The sequence below is a fragment of the Gymnoscopelus microlampas genome, assembly GCF_963454915.1.
Source record: "Gymnoscopelus microlampas genome assembly, chromosome: 15".
Lineage (NCBI taxonomy): Eukaryota > Metazoa > Chordata > Actinopteri > Myctophiformes > Myctophidae > Gymnoscopelus > Gymnoscopelus microlampas.
In genome coordinates, this window is record NC_139952.1 from 24,396,556 (window position 1) to 24,419,628 (window position 23,073).

The window sequence follows — 23,073 nt, forward strand, 5'->3', positions numbered from 1 at the left end:
AATACATACAGTGTTGTGAGCAGTGCGTCTTTGACTGATACGCAAACTGATAAGATCCAAAGTATGGTGAGACCTTATAAGGAGATGTTTTAGCACGAAGGTTATGGGACAATTTGCCCTATTTTTAGGGCAGCTATTCATTTCTTTGGCCTATTGTTTTTGAGCACGGGTACAATCAAAGACTTCACAGGTTTACTTCTGTAAACCTGTGATGTGACAATAAAAAGACCATTTCCACAGGTCATGGATTTGATTTACCAGTGTTTAAAATGCAAATGCTGTCTCTTAACCATCCAAGATAATCCTGATATCACTAACTGTTAAACTTGTCACTTTATCAACTGACTCAGCTTTCTGTGAGGCTTAATCAACAGCAGTGTCAAATCTACAACAAAAACAGTTAAGTCATTGACAAAGAAGAATCTTTAGCAACATTCATGTTGTACAAATTACTGACCCTGGCACACTCTCATTATGACCTCTTGTAGTCCAATATCAGCTGATCTTAATAATTTAATAAAAAATGTTGTACTCCTGGGAGTGTTTTTTGTCACTGTGTATGTACATATGTGAAATTCGTCCTCTGCATTTACCCATCCTATAACTACTAGGATCAGTGAGCAGCCATTCTACGGCACTCTGGGAGCAATCAGGGTTTAAGAGTCTTACTCATGGACACACATCGATACATTGCTGGCCTGGCCTGGAAACAAACCTGTGACAACGGCCTCTGGCTGCCCAGGCGGGCTCACTAACCACTCAGCTATCTTATTATGATGTTGAAAAACAGGTTGTTTTTTTACCTTTCGCTAACTAAGGGCACGGTCACACCGCACTTTTATTTTACCTCTGGGGCGGAATCTGCCAATGCTTTGTCAATGCAAATGTGTGGATTCATGGTCAAAACATCGCAAGACCATGAATCCATGCATTTGTGCGGTGTGGCCGTGCCCTAACCCTGTACAGCCAGTGGTGAAAAAAGTACTTCAGTATTTCAAATGGCCAAAGTGGTTGATTGATTGAATATTTGTATAGACAGAAATGCAAAACAGCACAAGTACAGTCAAACGCTTGGTCTAAAAAGTTCTTGCGGTCTTGTTTCCACTGGGGTCCTATGTATTCAATTAATCAGTTAATGTATGTTTTGTGATAATAAAAATCTACAAAGTAGCTAAAGTTTTCAAATAATTGTAATGGAATAAATTTGCCTCTGAAATGTGAAATGTACTGGAGTAGAAGTAAAAGTACAGAAAATTGGAAATTCTGCAGTAAAGTAAAAGTACCTCAAAATTGTACTTAAGTACAGTACTTGAGTAAATGTACTTAGTTACTTTACACCGTTACAGCGTTTCTCTTGCTCTACCCATTCATTCAGTCTGCACTGCCATGTATATATAGCACATAACAGTTCATACATAAAGCACTTTTATTATAAGTTTTATTCTTATTGCAGTTTTACATTATATTAGAATTGTGTCTGCTTTGTGCTTTCAAAATAAAATAGAAATACCCTCTACTTGTCTTTCACATAGGAGTAATATGTTTTAGTTCATGCGTTTCAAAATATAAAAACATTGGCCAAATATGCACATGAAAGTACTTTGAATATGCCATTTTCATTTATGGGCATTGGAATTCCATACAGTCTGTACACAATATAAACAAGGTATGACGAACTTAAATTAATGAATTCTGACAAGTCACATTATTATGAATCAGTATTTATTAACAATATCTTAACATTTCTTTCCATTTAATCTCAAACATCTTTTTTTCTTAAATAACTACAGTACATCAACGAACAGAAGTTCATTTCACTTGCTGCCACAAATATCAAAGATATTTACACACTGTACAATATTTACATTATGCACAGGAGGCATGTATACACAAGACTTGTGCGCTTTTCACAGATTGATTAAAGCTCACACATTTTGGCCACAGCCTCAAGAGACGGGAGGGAAGTTGTCCAACAGTTTCTTAAAACAATAACGACCGAGATATAAAAAATGGCACCATTCTTACAGAGGGAAAAGCCTAATTTATAATATGTATGTTTATTAGCAGGAAAGATATGTTCTTTTTCGGCAAAGGTTACCATCATGCCTAATTTATGCTTCGTCACACAACGGCATCGCGTGATATACACGCTCATTATGTGTCGCGGATGCGACACGTTGAGCTTGGATATTTTTGGCGTGCAACGTCACCATGCGACTAAGTATAAATCGTACTTAAGTACGACAAAGAATGAATTAGGCTTTAGTGGGTAGAAATGTCACTGTGCTCTCAGAGGATGGCATGTAGATGGCACATGTCTACTAAGGGCCAAAGCGCCCTCAGGAGGGAAATAAACATTGAGGAAAAGAGGCAAATAGAAAAATGTTCCCGATAACCCGGTCGTCAGCATCAACATATGTTGAAGATGTAACAGTATGTATAACATATGACTGCACATGTTCCATATCCAAGATATGAAACCCTCTTTTTTCCCTATGAGATGAATTCAGAGGATTATAAAGTAATCTAGCCATTCCTTTAACTGTACATTGATTTTGAAACGTTGACACACACATACAAAACGCATGAGACAATACAAAATTCACATCCCCAACCTCCTGGGGTTTTTTTCTTCTCCAAAATTATGTGCTTCCCTTTTTTTTATAATGCAGATGGAGGGGGGGAGGGTGGGGCTAGCTTCGATCAAGGACATGCATTTAAAAGGCTCATGAATTTGACCATTTAAAACGTTTTCTCTAAGGCTCCTCACATTAATACATATATCACGTTATCTCTCCCCCCTACTTCATTCAAAACTTGTCATTCGGAATAAACTTGGATGCCTTGAACAGGTTAGATACTGTGGAAAACGTGGCCATCCTGCAAACGTGAACTCAAAAACACTAAAATCGACACTAATAAATACTTAAATAATATCTCTAGAATAGTACCAGTTGCACTTATGGATTCGTTCAATAAAGTCAATATAAAAGACAGTAATCCGTGTCTGGTCTTCAGTAGCTGTGTTATAAATAAATGTAAATGTTATTGTTGTGTCATTTTGTCAACTACTTGACTGTGCAAACTAACTGCTGTCCTATCTTAGTGGTTTCAATACAATGTTAGGGAAATTAAAACTAGTGAGCACAGCTTCTACACAGTGCAACCACTTATTTAAAGACCAGATAGTTTACCATCTCTTTTGAGCAAAGTCAGTAAGATGGGGACAGGGACAGGCCAGTTGGTTACAGTAAACTGGATGTGCGCACAAATTGGAAAACAAAAGTACAAAGTAATATTTTGAGCTTGTTCTAGAGAAGGGGAACGGAATTGTAATGCTGGATGGGTACCAGCCAAAATAAGTTTGTAGATTGGTTCCATTTAACCAACATTAGAAGGCCATTTTGAGTATCAGATGGTCCACAATGATACAAATGCCAAATATAACAAACACTTTAGAAATTGGATAGAAATACTTATAGACTACAATAGACTTTAAAACATGTCTATCAAAATGTATCAGAATTTGTGAAATTTGTAAAACAAAAAGAAAAAAAAAGAAAGAAAATATATGTAATGAAATTAAGGCATCATTACCATTGTTCAAGTTTCTCATGTAGGCCCTAATACATCTCATGGAGTATAAAGTTCTTTTAGTGCAGTGCTCAAGGTTGTGAATTTCCAACATTACTTGTGATATGGTGTATATATATATATGTCTATTGGGATAGAAACTCATGAGTTCTAAATAGAACCAACGTTGGCAGTGCCCACAAAATGCATCCATGCATCACATTTCAAGATCTTGTGCAACTTTAACAAAAAAGAAAAAAAAGGCCAATTTCAAAGACATTTGTAGAACTACCAACTAGTACAAGTTCAATGTACAAAGAACGCGTTTTTTGAAAGTTGGCCTAATTGGCAATGAACGTAGATACGGTGGCGTTAGACCTTGTCACAGTTGAAGAGGGTCAGATACTTATTCCAGGAAGGCGATGGCCAGGCTGTTGCCATGACATTGCGTCATTAAAGAAAGATTTGAAGACATTTAGGAGCAGCAATGTAATTGGACAAGGCAGTGTCACTACGATTGGACAGGCCCATGTCCATTGGTCCCGCCCAGTGCAAATGGCAGTGAGTCACCCGATTGGTCCATGGGTTTTCTAAAAAGGTTCTAGGCCATGTTGGCCAGCTCTGTCGAGTCCGTTTCAGAATCTGCTTCGCTGTCCCTGCAAGAACACAAACGTTTCTTTACTCTGGGTTCCTCTAAACAGACAAGTAAACACATGCAAGAAGCAACAAACTGTAAAGCCTCATTCACACTTGATTGCATATGCCAATTTCTTTGAATTAAATTTTCTTTTTTTAAATGCGACACTGGCGGGCAAATACATATAACAAATCAAGCAGACATTGACATTAGCCTTACCGCATTTCCTGGAGCAGTTTGCGGTTGCCTTGCCTCGTTTCCTCATCAATTGGATAAGAGTAGAATATAGCCAAGCCAATCAGAATGAGGACGATGGGCGCGGCCGAGACCAGCACTTTTAGGGTTATATCGACCGCCTCTGGTTGTGAACAGCCTCGAGTAATGTAGCCTGCAAAACTACAGATATGATAGGAAACCTGTTAATACACAAGCTATAAATTGGGGGGGAAATTATATTACATCATCATAATTTAAACAAAGCATCCAGAGGAGGGGTTGAATATCAAAACATTATCCAAAAATAGTGTACAACAGGGGTCTCCTGTCCTGATAGCAGACCATCACATGACAGATCTAAAGGCCATCATTCTACAGTAACTCTAAACATGTGATGCACACACACTATCCTATTACTTTACTGTACTCAATGAGATGAATGGGTAAATTAACAACTTTGAAGTGGGATTTGGCTTAGTGCTGAGTGTCAGACTTCAGTTGGTTAATGACAAGACCTCCCGACTTGTTTTGAAGGATTAATGGTGTAGATTTTGGGTGACTGTGTGTGCGTAATCGTGAAAAGTAGCAAAAAGTAAAAATAAGTCACAAAAGTGGCCAAAATTGAAGATCTACAAGCTCACAATGTGATGAACACATTGAGCTTGTAGATCTGCCATTTTTGCGCAACAGTCATATGAAGTATGAAATAGGGCATTAATTTATGAAAAAACATCAAATATGGACATATGGAGTTACAAGATTTCGGCCCGACTTACTCTAAGCTCAGTGTAGAAACGCCCAACGAAACTCCAGATGCAAATTTGGTAAAGAAGACGTAGAATGAGTAGAAGATGGCCTCATGGCCGGTGGAGTCAGGGTTGGCCACCTTGAAGTCATCGACCACATCGGGAAGCATAGACCTACAAGTACAGAGAGACGCGATTAGTAAGACCAGTAACACCATAACCAAATCTAGAGCTTGAACAAGTGGAGTCAGTGTGTGTGCGTGCGTGCGTGTGTGTGACTGACCATGGCAACAGGAAGGCTGCGGCCACGCTCACTCCAGCAGCAAAGGAGACGACGTACGTGACGTACAAGTTGCTCTTTACACACACCACCAGAATCATGAAGGGGATAACAGACTAGAGGGAGAGAGAGAGAGAAACATGTCAGTCATTGAAACCAAGTTACTTCCCAAAAAGCTACAGGTTTATTACAGACACCAGATTGCTTGAAGTTACCGTAATGTCACTCTTCAAAAATAAATAGACTACTAGAACACCTACAGTACTATGTTAACACACACCGAGTGGCTGGCAGGGTAATAACATAACTGCAGCCTTACCGTAGTTCCAATATAAACAGCTGTCTTCTTCCCAAACCGAGTCAGGAACCACTGCCAGAAGGGGATGGTCAGGGTAGCCGAGAGCTGGAGGGGAAATGAAAATATATAATTGTTTAACTAGTTATCCAACCATTTTGTTGACAAAGACAGTGACAGAACAGCACTTAGTGGTTGTGGCAAGGGTTTCACGGAAGGTTTTATTTTTTTGCAAGTGAACTCCAGGTTATTGTTATATGGTAAGATACTACTAAAAAAAATCACGGAGGGAAATTCAGGTGTCACCGGAGCAACAGCAACAGGACTGACCCATTACGTACGATCCAATCAATCAAAAAACATTGTTATAAAATGTATTTCATACGTCTACCTACAATGGATATTTGAACGAAAAGCCATATAGCACCAATAAATACAGGAATTATGCAACCAACCAAGTCAAGAGAAGCAATAACACAAGTATCCCCCAAAGGGATTAGCTGTCATTTGGGGCTTAACAACACTTCCAAAAAATGCTTCCAATTGTGTTGATGGAATGAAGAATATGTGACCTCTCACAACAGAACAGACGGCAGACAATATAGAGGTGTATAGCCCTTCCCAAAACAAATCTTGGTTCAATACAATGCAAAGTTCCACAGAGATCATCCTCTCAATGACCTTAGTTAGGAGTCAGGTGCCCTTTGACCCCCCTGATGGCCCAGCTAATGATAACAGTCCTCTGGTGCCACACTAGCTTTCCACATTTGACGGTGAACTGTGGAGCATATTTAGTTTGTCGCTTACCTCGTATTCTAGTTTCTCTGAAGCACTAAATTGTTTTGTTTGCAGTCTACTTACGTGACTATTTACTGTGTTTGTTGACAAGGGTTCATGCCATTTAGACTGATTTCACACTAGATAAGAGTATCTGTTAAATTCCTTGCGCTTTTGAATAATTACCATCGTTGTCATTACCATCAGCAACCTTGAGTTGCCAGGCTTCTCCTCTGTCCATAGTTGGCCACTTTTTTCCCTCTACAACACCAACTTTCTTCACTGAAAATAGCCGATCCACAAGCTCACAACGTGCACAATGTTAAAGCAAACACCTCACTAATCTTCCGACAGTCACACACAATTCAGCAAGCCCCAAGAAAAGGTCACCCCCTGGCTAGCAACGTGCCTTGGAACGTTGTGCCGTGGAACGTCGTCTTCCCAAAGTGCCTCAAAGCAACAAACAGAAACACATGGTCCTTTTGTTTGTTTGCATCTGATGAGCTCCCTTACCGCCCCTTGGACAATGTTTCATTGTCACAGGGTGTACACCCTGTGCTGTTCCTGTGGCCTGGTATTTATCCACCCTCTGCAGTTCCTGTGGACTACCTATTGAGTTACAGTATCTGCGATTATCTAATGTGCTGGAAAAATAACGCCTACCGTGCCTCTGGTTTAATCAGACTTTTCCCATGGTATACATAACTATAAACACCATGAGGGCTGTTCAGAAGTCAGCTTGATGTCTCTCTTTAACGTTTAAGATGTTCAGTTCAGTTCAGTCCAGTCACTGGCATGAGATCGAGAGATCTCAGGAAAAGGAGAAACCAGTCGAATCATTAAATAAATTAAAACTTCCATCTCTGAAAAGTCACCCTCTTTGGCTGTGTAATCCTTTCCATAAAGTAAAGGATCAGTGCTTCAAATCTGTTCAACCTCGCTGACCCGAAGACAGTTTCTCACCCTGTAAAGTTCAGTTTGGTAGCTCGCAGCTGACCGCTAATTGAACTTAATACCTTCCAGGAACCTGAACGCTTAAGATCGATTGATCTTTTGATATTAAGGCATTCTCTCCCCCCTACTTGTCCACATATAAAAAGAGGGACAGTGAAAGTATATCAAATAGAACAAAAGGACAGAGAATGTAAAATGCTAATTCCCACAGCTGAGCAGCACAACAGCTCCGCTGTGTCTCTGGTGTCGGTGGGAATGGGCTGGCATTTAGACCTGCCAGTCAGAGTGGTCACACATCACAGTAGCCAGGAGCCACTGGCTCTCACTGGGCAGTGACTGGCCTGAGAGAATTTATGTTTTCCTTTGTGTATGCTAAGATAATGCTTCTGTTTTTCCTCGGGTCGATCAAGGTTACATACTGTATGCTGACACAGACTTGGTCAGTACTGTGGGAAACCGCGCACTTATCCATTTTGTCTGAACTGAAAATGTCATCGGTGTGTGTGTGTGTGTGTGTGTGTGCTCACCATGATGACCAGTAGAATGTTCTGGAAGTCATTTCTGAAGCCTAGTGTATAGCTGCAGAACAGGGCGAAGTTCCCCTCTAGGAGCTGTATAGAAGAAGCACACAGACGTGTTCAGTAAATTGCACAACACACACACATACATCTCAACTTGCAGGCGCCAAACATGCTGCGGCTGAGAGAGCAGAAACTGTCAATACGCTCCAAATATTTTACACGAGAAGTGGCTTAGCCCATAAACCATAAAAACAAACATACTTTACATATACACACATACTCAGCAGCCGTTTCCATATCCACAGAGCAAAATCTGGCAAGCTGCCTCACAAAGCTATATGAAACTCTTTTGAGTAGAGGCCCAAAGGACCAGGTATGGCCAGCGAAAGACATACACTGTAAAATTCTCAGTGCTGAACTTGAACTTGTGAAAGTGGACCAATATTACTGTGTATTGAGTGTGGTCACAGTGAAGCTGTGCTATCAAACAGTAAGCATGAATGCATCAGTTATCTCTGTGTGTGTGAGTGTGCATGCGTGCGTACGTGCGCTCACCATGAAAGCTAATGATGTGAAGAGGAAGCCCATAACCAGTTTGGCATACGGTCCATGTCCCATCACCATCCTTATTCCCTGGAAGAAACCCATGGGCTCTGACCGGGGACGACTCTGGGATTCTGGGAGGAGAGGGAAGGAAAGAGAAAAAGGTAAATGATCAATTATATGAATTTCTTTTTCAAAATGTTTCAGTTTCTTTTAAAAATCTTCTAAAAATAGCAGATCTACAAAGCTCACACTGTGTCGCAATGCATTGTGTTTTCTTTCACTCATTCATATATACTTATAATCTATCCCTGAAAGCATTCAGTAAATTTCACATTGTATGCAGCTGCAATACAGTCATCCTATGATGAACAAATGAGGCCTGTTTGTCTCGAAGTCCCTTCGCTCGCCATGGGACTTTATTTTGACTGTGAAGCTGTTATGCTTCTAGACTAAAGTGTAAGTTAAGGGATGAGTGTCTTACCTTTTTTCTCTCTCACTCCGAAGAAGAGAATGATGGCACACAGAACGTAGATGGCACAGATGGCACCCGAGGAGATCATATAGGCAATTTTCTACAAGGAGAAGCAAGGTCAGAGTCCAGAGTTAATTGATCGTTTATACATTAGACACCTACTTTATAGACTTTACCCTCCTTTTATGTGAAATGTGTCCTCTGCATTTAAACCATCCTAAGAATTAGGAGCAGTGGGGAAGCGCCTTTAATACAGCACCCAGGGAGCATTTAGGGGTTAAGTGTCTTGCTCAAGGACACTGTGGAGATGACACATAGACTGGGCAAGCTGGGGGGGACACTGGCGACCTTTTGATTACTAAATGGCCTCTCTACCTACAGTACTCAGCTATGGCTGCCCCTTTCATCACCATGTGCTGGTGTCATTCTCATGTTTCATGATTACTAGAAACACAAGTGAGTCACCAGTGGAAGTTTATATTTGGATGAAGTGCTGTGTGCGTGCGTGTGTGTGTGTGCGTGCGTGTGTGTACCGTGTGCTCCAGGGAGATTGGAGAGGCGGTAGTATTGACGGGGGAGGTAGAATTGTTGTCAGATTTTTCCATGACATCACCAGGTACAGGGAGACACGGTGCATTGGCCATGCCCACTATCTGCCCCTGGACGGCTGTACCAATCACAGTGCCCAGAACCTCCACAGTCATCCCTGATGTGAGGAGAGAGAAGGGAGGAAAAGGGGGGGGGGGGTTATGCTGGTGGATGTGATTCATACAGTGACCTCACACGACACATGACAGGAAGTTACTTGGAACTTTAAACAATCGCCCTTTGATGTTTGGACATCCTTTATCGCTTTACCCGTGCGGAAAGGTTTCCTGTGTTGTGGGTTAGTTTCATCATCACACTTACTGTAAGCGGTGGCCGAGTCCCTCTCCTTCTGCTCTGAGCTGATGAACATGGTGAGGGCGGAGTAAGGCACATGGAAGCACTGGAGAACAAAAGGAGAAGATTGAGATAACAATTTTAAAGATTTGAAAATGTTTTTTTTGACTCCTGCAGAGTCAACATTGTGCAGAATGGGAGTCAACATTGATTTTGCACAGGATAAGTAAAGGTGTAACTGCATGCACGCAAGGGTGTTTGTGTGTGGGGTGGAGTGTGTGTGTGTGTGTGTGTGTGTGTGTGTGTGTGTGTGTGTGTGTGTGTGTGTGTGTGTCTTACTCACAGTTTGTAAGGTCTGGAAGAGGCAGTAGAACACCAGGTACCAGATGACCTTGCCGTCCTCAAAAGGGGGAACATACCATATGAGGAAATATGTCAGCACAGCGAGTGGCGTGGACAGCACAATCCTATAAGAGACACAACAACGCAGTGAGTGATCAAGAACGTGACGCTACTCAAGCGCGTAATGCCAGCACACAGTGACCACACTGTGTGAAGAGAGAGGCCGATCATCATTACATAATGATGTTGTCCCCGTAATCAACTCTAGTGTTCCTCTCCGTCATTCACTTTGAGCCAAATGGCCTCAACTCTGCAGTGCTCGCAGCAGCCAAGCCACACTTGAGTGAACCAGCTTGTAGTGGCGCAGTTATGTCATGTTGTTGTTGTTGTTGTTATCATTGGTAAGAGAGAAAAGGGGATACAAACATTATTCTTGGAACTGTTACACACATGCATGTTTATGTGTTAGATTGAGGTTGAAGTAGGTGTCCCTTAGTGTCAGGATCACATAAAGACATCCTGGTCTTTCACCTTAAAGCACAATTACATTTTGGTAGAGACTGGAGTTTTGTAGTTAGTTACCTTGCCATGATCTAAAACCAAATATTTGTGAGCTATTAGATATATGTATGCGCCCATTGACTTACATTTCATGGAGAAACATGTCTCAATGTTACAATGTTACACTGATAATAAAAATGTCAACTTGTTGATTTGACTGGGGACTGAGTTTTGTAATTTTATACATTGGCAGAATCTGCTTCACATTGATTTGTGTATAAGTATGACTTTAAAACCTGTTTTTCCGGTAGTTCAGCATATTATGGCTTATCAAGGATTACCAAAGTGTAATTGTGCCAAGCAAGAACTTGCTTATAAGCATATCACTTATCTTTCTTCCCTGAGGTAATAAGTGATTGATGGCTAGATGCTACGCCTTAAATTGGTTCAGGAGAGGCAGTTAAGTTCAGTGTATGTACAGCATGTTTAGGAGCTATGCCAAGAACTCAAAAGGATACACAATGTTGATATGAGTTCGAGCATGCTGTTCTACCGTTCTAATCATTTCATCACACTCTCTCCACCTACTTTAACTAAAATCACAGCAGTCACTTCCTTCCTTACAAAGATTCTTCCTGTGGCCTGAGCTGTACGAGCCAATCAGATGAAAGCATGCATGTGGGTCACTGGGTGTGTAATTGGTACCACACATGCGGGAAGTACAGTGTAATTCCTCAAACAGAAGTTGCATGGGTTATAACCTATTTGTCAAGAGGATATGACAAAATTGCCATTACATACAGTATCATGTCTAGGGCTGTCACAATCACAAATTTAAGTTGACGATTGATTGCGATTAGCGATTTGATCGTGTTTTTGGCATTGAACATTGGAACATATGAATAAAAACGTAATTTCTGTTTGCCTTTTAGGCTTTGTAATCAAAGGTTGCACAGGGCAGATATGACATATACTGTAACTGAAATATACAAAATAATTACAGACATATTTAATTATTTTATACTTCAAAAAAATGAAATAACATTTTTGCAGAAACAGCTGACATACAAGTTTACAATGCGTCATGAATTGACGCGTTGTAAGCTTGTTGATCTTCCATTTCTGCTATTTTTGGAAAACGTTTTAAAATGTATGAACATTTTTCATAATAATTAATAATTGCGATTAGGCCTAATCATATCCTGATAAGGAAATAAAGACACGGGACACTACAACCTGTACCTTGATCCCTCATGACGTAGATGAACAGTCATGGCTCTGGTATGTTATGAATAATGTACTAATAATAAACCAGGATAGCCAGACCAGTGCGTTGGTAAGAAAATGGTAGAACAGACAATCTTGGCTGTGCAGCATGATTTCACCAATACAAAATATGTTTCCCTGATTCTCCCAAGTATCCCATCCCTTTAGGGCGCGCTCCCACCGCACTTTTATTTTACCTCTGGGGTAGAATCTGCCAATGCTTTGTCAATGCAAATGCGTGGATTCACGCAAGAGCAGATTTTTCCGCTTATCGCGCAGACCTTGCGTTTATCCGCTCTACACGAAGAAGCATAAAACTGCTGGAGGCAGGAGCTGATTTCCCCCCTCTGTCCAATCGGGTGAGTCGAAGGCGGACCGTCCCAAGACTCAGGAAGCAACATGGTGCTCTCAGTGGACCAACTGGTTGTAGCCATAGATATATATCTATGGTTGTAGCTGTTGCATCTCACCCAGTACTTTATGATTTGTGCACTTGGGGTTCGTACATCTACATACACATTCAGATTTAAAATATAAAGTGCTTACCCCATGGCCACGGATTTTACAATCATGTACGGGCCCTCAAAAGTACCCGTATCTTCCGTATTGTTCAATAAAAAGCATTTTAATCCGATTGGTGGCCATTTTATAACGTACCAACAGTGCAATACACCTCTTAACCGCTAGGGTCGCGCAGTTGAAAGCATACGGAGAAAATGACCACTGATTGGATTAAAATGCTTTTTATTGAACAATACGGAAGATACGGATACTTATGAGGGTCCGTACATGATTGTAACATCCGTGGCCATGGGGTAAGTACTTTATATTTTAAATCTGAATGTGTATGTAGATGTACGAACCCCAAGTGTGAAAATGCAAAGACATTTTTTGTCTAGTGGCTAGTGTCTAGTGGCGGTGCGGGCTATACTACGGGGACGGTCTTGAATGTGAGTGACAGGTGCGTCACAGCGTTTTTCTAGAATCCGCTGGCTGCAAAAAACTGTGGCCGCGCACAACCTGCGTTTAACAGCGGCCAGACAACTTTTGGTGAGAGCGCGCCCTTAGACCACATTCTAATGCCATTCTAACACCAGTTGCATATGGGAAAAAATGTAATGGGGGGAATGTTCAGCACATCTGCAAATTTGAGCTTTAGGATACTTTCAGAAAACCATCATTAAAACCATGCAGCGCTTTTTAATTTTTTGAAAAATTGTATAACAATAAAATAAAAAAGGTTGATTGAAAGAATTTGACCATTTTTGAATATGTGCCTAAAATGGAGACGCCAGGGTTAATGTGGTTTAAATCAACCAATCATAAAGCCTGAAACTTCATCATACGACAGTGCCATGTGCTGAAAATAGCTAATCAACAAGCTGAGCTACGATATCTATTTTTGGCAGCCTTAAGATGTATACTTTACTTTCACCTGTGAGTAAGATTACAGGTTCGAGTGAGTACAATGGGAGGCATGGTGTGAGTCAAAGCTCCGTAATGCATGTGAAACTGACACAGGTGAGGGAGTGCCCTGGGGGTAAGAGCTTCAAAGCCAACCCTTATCAAGAGAGCGGTGACCAGTAGCTAAGATTATTCCTCTCTGTGCCACCGTGTGCAAATACATTTTGTGTAGAGGGAAAAAAGGAGAGGGTCTATTATAAAACCCCGGGGGACACCAGTCAAAGAAGTATATAGGGATTAAGAGCATATAACATCATGTTGTGAAATGGATCTAGAGATCATCTATATTTGATACTGGCAGCTTAGTTCCTGTATCAACAACATTTCATAAAAATTATGATCCCGTCCTAAATTGGAACAAATTGCAGACGATCTAAAGCAGGCTGCTAGGCATGGGACTTGGGACGTTATGCTTTAGACTATATAACCAGTGTCAGACACCATAATGTCATTCCTAGCATCACATTTCTGTTCTAAAATAGCAGTGCTGACAAGGAGTTTGGTTTACTTTTTTCCTAGTCAGTAAACCCCTCAAGTGACAGCCAGTTCAAAATTATGAGATCTGAGGTGTTAGAAGAAATGGCTATCATTAAATAGTGTAATTAAACACTGATTATCTATTTTATGGGCCAATTCTGATAACATCACAGACAGTTTGTCTCATGTCTGCGTTGACCTAATCTCGCATGACAGATGTATGTTTGTATGTATGTATAATTAAATATATATATATATATATATATATATATATATATATATATATATATATATATATATATATATATATATATTTATTTATTTTTCATTATTATTATATTTTTTTTGCCGATGGGTTCCCAGATTGGCATTGACCAAGTTGCACTGTGTATGTACAGACATGTGAGCACACATAATCAATTTGGAAAATTGCTATAGCCAGGTCACCTTTGGTGGTAAAAGCTATATATTATATTACAGTTCAGAAAAGAGAGAAAATAATAAAACATTTAAAATGTTTTAATTGGATAAATAGTCTTGATGCATGGTGAATAGAAAAGGGTAGGTATTTGGCCATTTCATCAAAATATTTGTTTAAGAAATCATATTAATGTTAAAAACATTTTATAGGCATTTACATGCAAAAACGGCCTAATTCTAGCCAAAAACTACCAACAGGAAACCTGCAACCCATCATTTCAGTCTATGCCGGTAAAATCGACTGCTATAGTACATTTCATTCACTTGCTCCCTCTCACTACTTGAACTGTAGTAACCCCTTGGATTCCTCACACATTCTATAAAGTCTACAAGGGCCCTTGCTGCTGAAAGCTGCAACACCATTGGCTGAGCCAGGTGGTGTGTTGTGGGCTGGACCAATGAAAAGCCAACCGGAGCTTGTCTCATCACCCCTCCCCCCGCCCGCCCACCACACACAGCTTCAGAAGACAGAGGAACTCCTAACTGCATTCTATCCTACTCCTCCCTGCCCAAGGCGCAGCTCTGAGCTCAAACACGCATGCATTTCTCAACATAAACGTCAACAGCACAAACTCACATGCAAATCTCAACACACGGGAAATGTCATCCGTTTGTTTCTCCAGTGGGACTGATCAAATCCACGAAGGGACTGAACTCACTGCTGGCTCTCTCATCATTTCCTCCTCCACCAACTCCTACTCTCTTTCTAAAGAAAAACAGCCAGATTGTAATCAAGAAATTTTGTCTGCATGACCCACTTTCATATCTTGATGTGGTCTTAAGATAGTGATGACATCTCTTCTACTTAACCCTCTCTCAAGTTGCTACTTGTTGCAGACGCAGTTATCCGTAACATCATTACGCATGCATCATATTAATTATTATTTATTTGACAAAACCTGCAAGTCCTGTAATTAAAAATGGCCTGTAGTACTTCATACATCAGGTCTAAAAGGGAGCAAAAGCGTGGGTATTTATGTGCAAATGAACACAATGACTTCACGGGAAGATCTTGTGTTCCCGTGTGACCTGCCTTAATAATCCAGGTGTGTGCTAAATGCCCCCCGGGGAGACAACACAAACAGACAACGGATTGTGCCAGAAGCCGACCTGCTGGCACCTGGGTCGGGTCCCTCTGCACCCCAATCAAGGTGACTCTGAAGGGAACATTCCACAAGTGTCTTGGGATATTAACAGGAAGGCTGTCACACCCCCTGCGAGTAAACGGATGCCTCCACTGAACATTTTGATCTTTGGAGGACCTTCTCTCCTGGTAACAGATTATTTAACAGCAGATACCTTATCTCAATTTGGGGGGCTTGGCATCTGTACCCAACATCAACGCAAACAAACATAGTAGATAGTATAGAAAAGCACAGATATAGACCTAGAGTTTGACTTTCCCCAGAACATTCTTCAACTGCCCCTTTTGGTGTCCCTGTCCCTCTAGCTTTCCTACCTCAGGTTTCCAATTAGATCAAGCAGCTTCTAAAGGCTTCAGTGTATATAGGGAACACTGCTAGCCACTTACATAATCAACAGCCCTCACTCCCACCCTGTGCCTAACCGTTCTCACATAGAGGGTCATTGACACCCTAAACATGGAACAAGAGAAGTTTAGCGAACATGTTTGACGATTCAGGACTCGGGGATATAGAATATGCATGCCACTACAGTCCAAAGGATAAATCCATAGTCAGTACTGACAGGCACAGACATGGCGGACATGCCATCCAACTAAGGTCACTAGCAGTGGCCTGAAATGGCTGTGGCAGCGTTATATATAATCACCCCACTCTCTCTCCACCACAGAGACACAATCACTACACAGTTGCAGGAAAAGAAAGGGACATCGCTCCAGGCAATGCAACCCTGAAACAATGGATTTCGTAGAAAGGGCTCAAACTGAACTGACTAAGTTTAAAAAAGAAAAAGGTCAAATGAGATAAAACCTAACAATTATGCATTCAGTAATTATCCAGACCAAACAATGAGGGTTATCCTTTTCATGTATTTAGTCCATTTAAAACTAACCATTATGCATTCAGTAATTATCCAGGCCAAACAATGAGGGTTATCTTTTTCATATATTTAGTCTATTTAAAACGGCGTCTTCCCATATACAGAGAAAAAGTCACACTCCTTTGCAAAATATTCTCTCTCAAAAAACGAAGGGCAGAAAAGTGGTGTGTATGCTTGCTGTGAAAACTAGACCTTCTAGCAGGCTGGGGTTATATTTATCAACACCACGTCAAGAGGCCATGCTGTGGGAATGTGCAAGACCTCCAACCACTCATGCATGTTTTCTATATTAAAAAGTTAAGACGCACAAATAGCCAATTGTAAAGGGATTTTCTTCACATTCAGGTTTTAGTGTTAAATCTTGGACCAGCGTACGGAAAGCATATTTTCATTAGGATATTTTATGGTTTGCAGAGCTGCAGTAAAGTCTTTATGGTGTGTGTGTGTGTGTGTGTGTGTGTGTGTGTGTGTGTGTGTGTGTGTGTGTGTGTGTGTGTGTGTGAGAGAAAGTGGTTGAGTGAGGAAGATAAAGAGTGAGGTAGGGTATTATGGATGTGTGGGCAATGAGGAAGTGGTATGACAATAAAAGCATCAGCATGAACTATAGTAACCCATCAGGGGCTGACGTTGGAATTTCAAATGCAGTCACGGCACGAGACCCCACCCCCACACATTCAGTGGACACTGGCACGTCAGCTGAGAACACCCCATATGAGCTCTGACTCACCAAGCTCAACCATATGCAGTCCCCTCCGGGATTTACAGAGGGAAGAGTGAATAATGAGCATCTCCTCACTATCTTTAGATGCGATTTTACCTTCCCATCAATGAAACCCTTTTCAACATTTCAACACTACTACAATACAAAAATGTATGACTAACATATACAGTGAGTATATCCCAATTTAAAAAAAACATTTAAACCAAAGCATATTCACTTGAAGCTATTTGGGGGTCCGTGACACAAGTTTCCAAACCCCTGTAATAGGGCACCCAGTTGGGGGTTTGTTGTGTACCTACCAGGGCAGCATGCGTCCGAACCGCGTCCATGGGGTGCGGGAGACCAGGAAGCCCACTGTGGGATCTGTTATTGCATCCCACGCTCGGCCCACGAACAGGATAATGGAAGCATAGAAGGGGTCCAACTGTGATAGCAGAAGATGTAAAGAGCATTGTATTTTAGTGAAAATGATCTTTTTCCCTGTGTGTGTGTGTGTGTGTGTGTGTGTGTTTGTGCATTTGTCACGTGAATGGGTGAATGTGAACATTGTAAAGCGCATTTGAGTAGTCGGAAAGATTAGATAAAGTGCAATATATATGTTATCCATTTACCACTTGTCTGCTTATTTTCATTTACATTTATTGTCTGGCACTCCTTAAATAGTGTCCGATTGTAATGTCAGTGGTTTAGGAATTTAAGTTATTCTTCTGACGCGTTCTCTCCGAGTAATAGATTGTCATAACTGCATGGAGGTACACCCAATTTCCTGTATAGGAAAATTCCTGAAACAAAACCAGTCAAACCTGTTGCTATATAAAACAACTGGCCACTCCTGACATCTCATTTAAAAATAATTACTGACCGACGACAACTCATGCTTGCATGCCTTCCACAACCTATATCTGGGAGAGCTCAAAGCCATGTTGGTGTTGGCGGTGTGGTGTTTTATATCCTTGACGTTTCTCTGATAAACATGTAGCATGTTTTTCTTTTATGAAGTCTGATGAATCAAATCATGCCTTAATATTTGGCCCATTTATAATTCTGTATCTTGTAACATTCAGAATGTACGCATACATTCAATATCCAATTTGTACACTCTGTAACTAGACTCAGCAGTCTCTGCTGCTTGTGTTCTGCACGTCCTCTGCCTACTGTGATGAACAGACCCAGTGAAAGCCTGTGCAGCGATGAATGCGAGACCTCTGCACTGTACAGTCTGCTCCATGCTGTGTCACCCAATTGACTCTTAATCACCGATCTGAGCGGTCAGACAAAGCTAACCCCTGGGAAGCCGTCAACTTACAACGCCGTCTTAGTGTTGACTGCCAGATCAGCGCCAAAGCCCATTAAAGGCAGACCCACCAAATCATCCTACTAAACACCCCCCCCCAACCTCCTATCCCTGCAGACTTTTTCAGCATAAGCTCCTGTAAGCCTGCTGGGTGTTACAGTTGAGCCCTGTCATGGAGTTAATGAGCGACACAATAAAAGGAACCTGTTCTGCCTCATCGTTTTTTCAACGACAATGGCCTTATTGTGTAGAGGTGCTACAGAGAGTGCGTGTGTGTGTAGGGAGGCAAAAAGTTCCATGTCCGGCCTTGTGCCTATCCGAATGCCATACATATTGAGGGCCATTAAGGGCAAAAGGGTGGCCAAAGCTAAAGTTTTATTTTGTTACACACCTTTGTCGTTCGCCGATAAATAACAGATTTTCAAGTGATAAATGCAAAGACCTTGTTATCTAAAATTCAGGTTCCCATTATGAAAGAACTAACATGGAAAGTTATGGTTACAGAAGTGCACAAAATGGTTGGAGTATACCGACTCACCTGAGCCACATCCAGTAGGTAGATCTGCAGGAAGAAGCCCAGGGCACATCCGGTGATCTGGTAAGGCGCTCCACCAATGGCATAGCACAGTTTATTGCAGATTGACAATCTGTTCCTCGTCTCTTGCTGAGAAAGAATGAAAAATGAAAAATGGAAAATAAATGAATGAGAATCATACAGGTGAGCCTTCTGGAAGCTAGGGCTAGAAGAAACAAGAAAACAGAAATGTATTAAAGAACAAGCACGCAAGCTGTGATGAGCCCTCGGTTTGCACTTGTGCTTGAAAACTTTGGACAGACAAGCTAACCGACCAACAGAGTGGCTTATACTAGTAACTGCAAGGTCACAGCTAAAAAGCTAGACATTATACTGTATGTGCCTGCTTAGCTTGTATAATAACCTATAGATGCCTAATAAATGGGCTTGACTTGGAAGTCATAAGGCAGCTTTATCCAAATGTAGGTTAATACGGAATGTTTCAAATGCCCCAAGTATTTCTAGCAGTTTAGAGGCATTTCTAGGCTTAGACTTTGCTATAATGATCCTCGGAGTAGCTTAATCAGCACAGTTGACTGTTGCAAGCTCATCCAAAACAAGCTGTACAATACATTATCTAATTATTTGTCCCTGGTTGTTTCAGGTTCGATATCTTGAAGATATCCTACTTCACATGTTCAGTTTGAATTCAAAACCACTTCCCCTCTTCTTCAAACAATTATTTCTCACTTAAGCATTTCCACTTCCGCTTTTTATGCACAATATATGACCTAAATCCCTGGAACCAGTGACTGAGTAGTCTAGTTGGCAAGAAGGCATTGTGTAGTTTTTTCAGCACAAACAAGAGGCTACTACTGGGAAACCAGCAGTAGCAAACCAGACAGCCACGCATTTTGAAATCAGTGACCTGCTTAACACTGCAAACCTAATTTTCTCCCCTAAGATGAGACGTTTTGCAACAGCAGTGCCAATCTCCGAACCATTTGTGCAAAGCCTAGGTTACAACACACACACAAAATAAAAATAAATCCTCAAGAGAGCCTGGGATGGGTGAGGAATGAGGATGCCCTCTCACCAGGGATACACACACCTCTGAAGGCAGGATGACAGCCGCTTGGCTCTTACTTTAACTGGCTCACCACCTAGAGGGATGCCTGCCAGTGTAAACCAGGACTCCAACCACTGGCTCTGTGGCCAACAGCCAGTCCAGGGCCATGTAAACACACCCTCTCCTCCGTCCAATCAAAAGACCTCCCCGTGTTTGGTGCCGTCTAATCTGTGCCCATGCCGACTGGAATGAACATCAATAGATTGCTGCTGTTGAATGACGGACTGGCAACTGTAATCAAGTCTCAGAGAAAGGTGGGGCTGCTATGTGACCATTAAAACTTTAGATAACTGAGCCCGCTATGTATTGTATACTGTATGATGCCCTTGTCCACTAGTCACATATTGACATTCTTGTGAAGGTCATGAACACCTACTCTAGGCACAGTGGGCTAGAGCCATAATTTGACAACACCTTTTCTTAGATTGGCTGAGCATAAAAACACCCTTGTGACCACACATGTGAATGAACCTCCTGAGTTATGTCTTATATCTTGTTGATAAACACTGAACTTCTGTTTAGGTGACAAAAACGCTCTGACCAATAGGGGACCTTGACAACTGGTCACTACAGTGAAAGTTTCAAATTGCAGAAACAATGCACAAGAGCCTATGGCCACACAATCTGGTGATTCAAACCAAGTGTCAATGGTATTCAACGCAACAGAATCAAACAGAAACAAACAAACAGAATGGACATTGTTCGGAGTTTATATGTGAAAATGGCTTTACATTACAACTGTACTGCATATAAACTTGATCCCAAGCATGCATATTATTCCCCCTATACAGACTATCCAAAGCAGCAGGCATATTTAACCTAAAGCTAAAATAGGAGTGCAAAGTGTGTCGTGAGCAGTTGGACAAGTATAACCCATAAATTGCAATTAATCCCTAAATAAATGGATCTCCTACTTGCAAAATTTCCATGTAGCATCAAGTGTCACTCATGATGCAACCCCCGCAAGTCAAGATTGTGTGACCATGCCATGTGGGAACATGTGTCATGAATGCCACCTAAGACTTGTCAACACCTTTCCTTAATGCGATAAGCTGAAAATACACGTTCTTACATAGGCCTAAGACATTCCTTCAATGGTAGTAGATCAGGACACATTGGACACTAGTTGCATGTCCACTTCCAAAACTAAGATGCTCAAAACACAGGGAGCTTTCTGTATACAGGCACTAAAGAAATTAAGAAACAAATCACATGCATATACAGTGTAGGCAGCTTTATCACATCCTCTGATATTAGAAATGATTGGGGTGGTATTAAAACTGGGAAAGTATCTGTGTCATTTTAGATTTTAACCACTTTAACCACTTATACTTGGCAGATATACAAGCTCATAGCACGTCACAAACACGCTATTAGCTTGTAGATCTGCTATTTTTTTTTTATCTAGAAAAAATGTGCCAATCTTTGAAGATATATTTTTTAAAGCAAACATTTTAACTCAAATCTTAGTTCTGGGGGTCACTGCAACAAAATATTTTGAGATGGGGGGGTCCGTTGACATGAACCACTGATATAGCAACATAGGTTTTTCAGAAAACTGTTAGGATTTAGAAGACATTTTTAGAATTGGGTCCTCAGGTCTTAATAGATTAAAGATTAGATAGTACATGATGCTTGGAATACAGTGGACTGATTAGATTACTCCAGAATAGAAAGTGAGCTTTTTCACTTAAAGTGAAACCTCAAAAAGCAAGTTTCATTTGAAACTCAAATGAGATATGATATGAATTAATAGGGAACCTCCACTAGTGACTGAAGGACACGTAGCCTTGCTGCTGGTAGCTGACTGTCTGCTGCAGCTGCTCAGACACAGCCTAAAGAGAGACAAGCCTAGAATTGGCAGCATTGGTGACTGACTATCTCTCTCAAACATCATAATGATCAAAAAACATTTTTAAAAATATATTTTTTAAATATATTAAAAAACTAAAAACAAATTAACAAAAAAGGTACATTGCAGTTCAAGTCATACTTATTGACTGATAATAATATAGCCTATATAAAATTCAAACTACCGGGTAGTTGCTAGGGCAGGTCAGTAAGGGACGGGCGTGCTTATGAATGTTCTGATTAATTGGCCGGTTATGTTTAATTCCCTTTAAACAAAGAAAGGCGCGGGTGGTGGCGATTTATGAATGCATTATCAAGGAGGTCGCGTGTCGAGTGAGTCGCGCACAATAAACGTGTTCTTTCATACATACATTTACAGGATGAAATCATAATTTTATGAAACAATCTTTCTAAAGCTGCTGTTGATTTGCTTGGCCTATAATAAAGCCACCTTCAACAAACTATAATTATTGTAAGAAATCAATGAATGAACTTACCTTCCCAGCCAGCTTGATGCCATCTGAGCTGTCCGCCGGTTTATTCAATAAACTCGTGTTCGAATATTGCTCGGCTCCTTCTCCTTTGGCCATAATAATAATAGGCTAATAATAACCACGTTTGACTTCAAGGTTTTCTTATTCACGAAATATACGAAGATCTGCACTTTCACAGATATTTTACGGTCAGGATCAATTTGAATTGAATGATGATGCCAGTGTGTGCCGGGGAGGATGTAGTAATTTAGTACTCGTGGTCCCCGCCCCCTTTTCAACGAGCCATTCACCCCATACTTCACCACGCCCACACCCCCACCAGGCAGGGGATTACACATTGGTGTGAAGTAACTAAGTACATTTACTCAAGTACTAATTTTGAGGTATTCTTTTTTACTTTACTGGGGCATTTCCAATTTCCATTACTTTTACTTCTACTTCACTACACCTCAGAGGCAAACATTATACTTTTACGCCACAACAGTTATTTCAAATAACTGCTGTGGAGTAAAAGTAATGTTTGCCTAAAGTGTTTGACTAAAGTTTTCAAATAACTTATTTGAAAACTTTAGTTACTAGTTACTTTGTAGATTTTGATTATTATTAGGCTCCAAAACAT

General features: G+C 40.9%; 1 protein-coding gene across 1 annotated transcript; it reads right to left on the reverse strand.

The window, feature by feature from the left end:
* Window positions 1-1,705: 1,705 nt before the first annotated feature.
* mfsd2ab (MFSD2 lysolipid transporter A, lysophospholipid b) lies at window positions 1,706-22,659 on the reverse strand. The gene is made up of 14 exons (XM_084080947.1): window positions 22,458-22,659; window positions 19,005-19,130; window positions 17,472-17,596; window positions 10,243-10,366; window positions 9,927-10,005; window positions 9,551-9,723; window positions 9,027-9,117; window positions 8,555-8,676; window positions 8,006-8,089; window positions 5,772-5,855; window positions 5,456-5,568; window positions 5,203-5,346; window positions 4,430-4,606; window positions 1,706-4,229 (listed from the first exon to the last, which is right to left on the reverse strand). The coding sequence occupies exons 1-14, from the start codon at window positions 22,548-22,550 to the stop codon at window positions 4,175-4,177; spliced, it is 1,590 nt and encodes a 529-aa protein (XP_083937073.1). The 5' UTR covers window positions 22,551-22,659; the 3' UTR covers window positions 1,706-4,174.
* Window positions 22,660-23,073: the final 414 nt, after the last annotated feature.

What these genes read in the sequence shown, in the direction of transcription:
- mfsd2ab (XM_084080947.1), bottom strand. Translation starts at nt 22,550, where the DNA reads ATGGCCAAAGGAGAAGGAGCCGAGCAATATTCGAACACGAGTTTATTG. An exon ending in TTCGGACGCATGCTGCCCTG is followed by an intron (nt 10,367 to 17,471) that starts GTAGGTACACAA and finishes TGTCTCTTATAG; the next exon opens with GATTGTGCTGTCCACGCCAC. An exon ending in GTTTCTACACTGAGCTTAGA is followed by an intron (nt 4,607 to 5,202) that starts GTAAGTCGGGCC and finishes TCATATCTGTAG; the next exon opens with TTTTGCAGGCTACATTACTC.